At 57.5% G+C, this 6,150-nt stretch overlaps 1 protein-coding gene across 1 annotated transcript; it reads left to right on the top strand.

Moving 5' to 3' along the window:
* Nucleotides 1–3,427: 3,427 nt before the first annotated feature.
* Nucleotides 3,428–4,924, top strand: D7B24_003063 (uncharacterized protein; the record flags this gene model as incomplete). The annotated part of the gene is made up of 1 exon (XM_028637257.1): nucleotides 3,428–4,924. One exon carries the CDS (start codon nucleotides 3,428–3,430, stop codon nucleotides 4,922–4,924), a length of 1,497 nt encoding a protein of 498 aa, XP_028490878.1.
* Between the last annotated feature and the right edge of the window lie 1,226 nt (nucleotides 4,925–6,150).

Raw genomic sequence — 6,150 nt, 5'->3', positions numbered from 1 at the left:
CGACACGGCGCCCAACAATTCCATCCGATGCCTACCTTAGTCAATGGCCCTCTTTGACCACTTCATCGCCGCCGCCGCCGCCGCCGCTGCATGAGCCAGACCTCTGCATGACGCTCTGCACTCGTTACCACTAGAGACGGAAAACCTCGGCTCCCGACACGACCCTGCAGCATCAGCCTCCCGTCACCTCAGGTCTCGAACCGTACAGCGCAGAAATGGTAGCGGTCAGCCAGAGTTCAAGTGGCTCTTTGGGCCGGTCTGGGTCTGTTCGCTGTGTGGGTGGTACCCGTGGTGGCCAAAAAGGGAGAAATATATATGATATGTGATAAGATGGCGTGGACAACGAATGTTGGTGTGGATCACCCAAGCGCAGCCCGCCAGTCCGGAAAGCCAGCGCCAGCGTCGGAGCACCCGATGATGGGTCCCGGGTCGGTTGCATGGGACAGATGGACGGATAGACGAGAAGTAGCCGGCCAGCTCGACCTGAGGGGCAGACGTGGTCGACAGGAAGCCAGGTGATCGAAACGCGTCGAGAGGCGAGCGATTGCGCTACGCAGGACAGAGGTGTGCCGAGGGCAGAGATGGGCTGAAGTTCAGATTCCACGGTCTGCCCGTCGAAGGTCTTGCTGGCATGGCGCGCTTGAGGGGGGCGCCTCGGTTGATGGGACGTTAGATGCGGGCAAGGCGATGGGCTACGCTTTGAGCGATTAAACGGCAAACGGCAGATCGAAGAGGCTTCCCCCTATCCATGGAGATCGAGATCTGAACGACGCCATCAGGACGCCGTCGACATGATATCGTAGCGTTATGGTGGTGAGCTTCAGGATGCAAGGGATGAAGACAAGGGTGTTGTGGTGCATAACGCAGGGACCTCGTTGCCCAGGGGAAAAGGCCCAGGGGAAAAGGCCCAGGGGAAAAGGCCCAGGGGACAAGGGACGAAGGGTAAGGGGAAACGTGGCGCGGCAGCTTACCTCATCCTGCCTCGCATGTGGCGAAACAAAGGGAGAAGGAAAGCGCTCACAAGCCGCAGGCGCAGGGCAAGCAAGGCTGCTTGCTTCCTGGTGCAGGCAGGGGCGCATGGTGGAGGGGCGGATGCCTCCTCCTTGCCTTTCCCATCATCCAAGTCGATCGTCGCCTTGCTTCTGCCAACGACAATGCCATCGACGACCGGTCGCCATTTGGACAAATCCGTTACCTGAGAAACAGCGCCATGCTGGTTGACCGCTGCGATCGGTCCCTCCGAGAGCACTGCAGAACATCTCGGTTCCTGACGATCATCAGCCAACCCATCCACCATCATCGCCGCCATCGCGCACCATCACACACACAACCACCAGCAGGCTTGCTCTGGGAAAAGACCGGTCGATAATCTCATGCCAGCGCGGTGAGCCAAGGCATGCACCGTCGTCATCGACCATTGAACGCCAAAAAGGCCCTGACAGGTACGGGTGGCGCGCGGGCATGGAAAGCCACCTCCATCATCGTTCCTCGCGGGGACCACAGGCCACCGACCACAACCCACAACCCACAGGCCACCGACCGCGGACCACGAGCCCGTCCTCGCTCTCTACCTTTCTTCCCCACCGTTGGTCCCACGCCGAACAGGTCCCCGTATAGTGAACGTGCTCGTCCAAGTGGGCAGACAAGACGGTGCAGAGGTTGGCCTGCCTGTCTCGGTTGCACTCGGAGGCACACCGGCGAGACAGGGAGCTGGGGGCAGAGGCCCGCGCTCCCAACCTCAGGCCACCTCAGCAACGGCTCAGAGCCCTCCCCCATTCTCGTTCCTCTCCTGTCCAGGCTGATTCTCATCTATGCTGTCAGTTGTCAACACTGCTTCGTCTCAACACGGCGGAAGTAAGCGTCTGGCGCTTGAGAACGGTCTGGATGCGCACAAATCCAAGCCGAGCTGGAGTCAAGGGTCCTCGGTAGCGCCACGGCGCTGGCTATGCAGCTGCTGCTCGTGACCTGGAACCCTGGACTGGCCAGCTTTGTAGCATTGGAGGGGGCGAGTTAGCGTGGCATCGTCCATTCTCGTCCTGACTCAACGATGGTCAACGTTTCCTGTGTAACCATGGTCGACAGGAGTAAGGTGCAACGGCGGGCATGCTGTGGCGTTGTGAGCCCCAGAGAGGCCCTGGAAACCTCTCGAGTACGTCGACACTGACCATGGAAGTGAGACACCGCTGGGCCAAGCACATTTTTCTCATCCTTTTATTTTAGTGCTCCTATTTTGCAGCCTCCCTGCTGCGGTAGAGGCTGCATACTGCACCCCTGGCATTAGTTTGGCAGTATGTGCCCACCTCGGACACGCAGGAACAGGGTCCTCGGAACGAACCACGGCGGATGCAAGTGCAGTCGTCCCGCGATTGGGACAGACTCGGTGCCTTGGGATCTGCCCTGCTGTTTCTCCTGCGGGCAGCTATTGTTGCCCCCTCTCGACGCCGTATTGGTGTTGCTTTTCTTCTTCGTCGCCTTTTTCTTGCCCCTCCTGCTGAACCATGATTCGTTCCGTGGTTGTGCCTGTGCTCATCTTTTCATCCATGTCTCATAGAGCTTGTCAATCGGGACGACTCCTGCAGAGCGGCACAGGATCGTTGATCCGACGGCCTGATCTGACAGGTCTTGGGTGGCCAGGGGAAGAAAACCCCCGGCGCCCATCCCAGAGCAAACCCCGTTGCCAGAGGTTTTGCTGGACGTGCCTCTGAGGGGAGACTTTCCATGGCCGGTCACGTTCAACATTCCAGCACTTCCATCTCAGCTCACCTTACCTGGTGATGCTTTGCCTACAGGCCACTCCCCACTGCCCTCCTGGTGACTGTCCTGCTTGCCAGCCAGTGCAGTCATGGATCCCCGCAGACCTTTCCAAACGTTGCTCTCCCTTGTTCAGGGCTGGCCTCCGACTGGCTGTTCACCCTGCTCCCAGGGCGAGGATCGGGGCTAGCGCAGAAGGCAAGGAATGTCTCGAAGCTGTGGCCATCCTGAGTTCAGGGAAGACGGTACCCACGGCGATCCTCCGCGCCTGTGGGTTCAGCCACCAGCTGGGAGGTGGACATGCGGGCTTGTGTGGGTACCAGACCCAACGTAACGGCACCGAGACACGACGATGCATACCTGTCTCTCCTGATGTTGACGGCCCTTACACTTCCCCCCCAGGGAAGGGCATGCCATGTCTGCTCACAATCGGCTCCGTTGCTGAGCGGGTCAATGTTTGTTTAGGCCAGGGATCAGGGAGACTGATGGAGGATGATCGCCCACACCTCTTGCTTTTGGACATATAGCGAGCATCCCATCCCTGGATCAGACACGCACATCCCCCCCTCGCCTGAGACTGCTGATGAGCTCACACACACACCTTTGTAACGCAAATCGACATCATATCCGCACCTGAAGTAGAGCAGGCCCCGGCGGTTGTGATTCCACTTTCGTCATGTCTGCTCATCTGGAATCAGGCATCACACCTGCCCATACCGATCTCACTCTCACTCTCACGATGAACGCACCCGCACCCGCAGCGCCATCGAGGACCAGGACGAAAAGGAAGAGTATCGATCGACAGACCAAGTTGGCACACCTCCAGCTCGTGTCAAAGTACTTTGACTATTCGAACTATTCGCTGCCGCGCGCGGAAGGAAGCCAGCAGCCCAACCCATACAGGAGGGCAGGGCACAGTTTCACGGAACAGACGGACGAAGACATGGATGCGATGGAGGCTAGGCCGTCAACGACGATGACCTCCAGGTCGTTCTCCCGTCACCAGAGCAGGTCGTCCGTGGTCTCCAACTGCTCAACGCCCAGCCTGATTGATGACCACTCTGACTCTGAAGTGTCACCCGATGATGACTATCAGTACCACGCCTCGACATCTCAGCTGTGGGACAGCTTTTGGGTGGCTGGGGATCAACCCCATGACTTTGAAGATCCTCACCACCACGACCATGACCAGCCACCAAAGACACCGCGGAAAGGTCACGGTGTACCAAAGGCCCGGTATCCCGCCCTCATCCCGTCACCACATATTCGTCGCACCAAGAAGGCAAGCACTATCAACTACGATGACGACCCTCTGCCGCCTAAGCCCATTGAATACACCACCATCGTGAAGCAGCCCACGTTGCCGGCGCAGCAGCCTCCCAGCCTCCCGAAGGGTCGCAACGTGACGTCCGTCGCCGAGAAGCGCACAACGATCAGGGCTGTTAAATCATCCTACAGCCTCTTCCCCAGACCTCATCAGGCCTCATACACCTCCACGACGACGACTACCACCACAACAACCAAATCATCGTCAGCAACAACGACAGCGACATCCTCTTTTGTTGTCCCACCACCGCGCACCTCCTCCCTACCTGCTGCTGAATCCCCCACGCCTAAGCCTCGCAAGACCTCGCGGCCATCACCCATCCACACACACTCGGCGCCTATCCGCCTACTATCCGGCGCCACCCTAATCGGTACTCTATCTCCAGCCCTTCGCACATCGTCCTCGTTCGCCATGCTTCCCCGCACATCAACCTCCTCCGCCCGCACTATGGGCGGTTCTCTCGTCTCGGATCCAACGACAGTCAAGTCCACGCTGCCCAACTTCCCCTCCACCAACCTCGCCGATCTCGTCCATCCTCGCTCCGCACCTCTGCCTCCCTGCCGCCGGACACCCTGCGAACCGTCATCCGCCGCCCCATCAGCCTCGTTCTTCGATTTTGACTCCTCAGACTCAGAGTCAGATGATAGCCCTCCCATTGCACGCCTCGTCAAGTCTCGCCGCGCTGCTACTTTTAAGCCCGCCAGCCCGCGCCGTAGCGGCGACGCGCCCCGCCCACGCCGCAAATCTCTAGTGGCCTGGCGTGCCGCCGACGACACCGAGGAGCATCGCGCCCGCGACGTGTTTGGCCGCATGTTTGGCCGGGGCTCCCGGGGCCACAGTTCATAAGGGTGACATGTACTCCGTCGTCCGCGTCGTTTCCCGTTTCTTCTTCTCTCATGTCGTACCAAAGCCTTGGGTTTCAGTCTCTTCTTCTCTTTGTCCTGTGTTTTCTTTGTTCTGTTTATTACTCTGCATCATGTCATCAACGTCATGTAAACCACGACCACGTTGTTCATCGAGAAACTCTATCATCAGTTATGCCTCTACGAAACGAAGCCTCCGTTAGACGGGAAAAAGATCAAGGTCTGGGCGAATAGTCAAATGGTAAGGAAATGGTTTGGGGGTCATGTGTTCCGTTCTTTTCACGGCGCCATCGGAAGTGTCAAAATGGTCAATGCGAGAAAGAGGAGAGGAGGAGGGGCGCGAGGGGTTGACCGCTCGCCTCGTGTAAGTGGGAAAGAGAGAGTGAAGCTGGGGAAGGGGGGGGGGGGGGGGGGGAGGAGAAAGTAATCGGCCACCACAATGAACGTTTCGAGCCGCCAATACTGTCATTTATGTCTCCTATGTTGTCTTCCTCTTATTCTTCCTCTTCTTCTTGTTGTTGTTGTCAGTGTCGTCGTCGTCGTCAGCAGAGAGTGCCTGGTTCGCAGAACGAGTAATGGCTTGTTGATTCGATGTAGCTCTGAGATACGTTGCTTTGCTAGCGGCGATGGTGCCTCACGCACGAGAGTAATCAAATATTCAAGAAAGATGAGCGCCTCGCGTCCGTGACACATGTTTGGTTGGCCCTGTCACATATCTTGATCTTATTCACAGTTCGCCATGGAGTTCTGGTGTGACCACATCATACGACACATGGTGGACGGGGTTTTGCGGGGAGAGGAGGCGAGGCATTGTACCAACTCAAGATCTAAAAAGGCGCAGAAACATTTCATATTCCCATCAACATCTTCATACGTATACATAAGCCGTACATCTCATTGCTCAGCCTGGAAGCTCTCCGAGGCGGCAATCTCATCCATCTCAGTCCTGCTCACTCTCAGCCCGGCCTGATAGCCCCTCTTCCTTCAATACAGTCTTGGATCTCGTGCCAAATGTCTCGTGAAACGCCATGAACATCGTGCCCCGTGCCGTACAAACATGACCCCATACCATAACCCTCTATTTTTCCCGTTACGCGAACAGTGCAGAAGCAAAGAACTCTTAAAATCAAGCGCAAAATCAAAACGCCTACCCATGCAGTTTCTCCATGCCGAAAACGCCAGAAGCAAAACATCACTGTACCAACCTCA

Source organism: Verticillium nonalfalfae (genome assembly GCF_003724135.2).
Source record: "Verticillium nonalfalfae strain VnAa140/NRRL 66861 chromosome Unknown scaffold_180, whole genome shotgun sequence".
NCBI lineage: Eukaryota > Fungi > Ascomycota > Sordariomycetes > Glomerellales > Plectosphaerellaceae > Verticillium > Verticillium nonalfalfae.
Note: the sequence above shows the minus strand (reverse complement) of the source record. Positions and strands in the feature narration are given on the sequence as shown.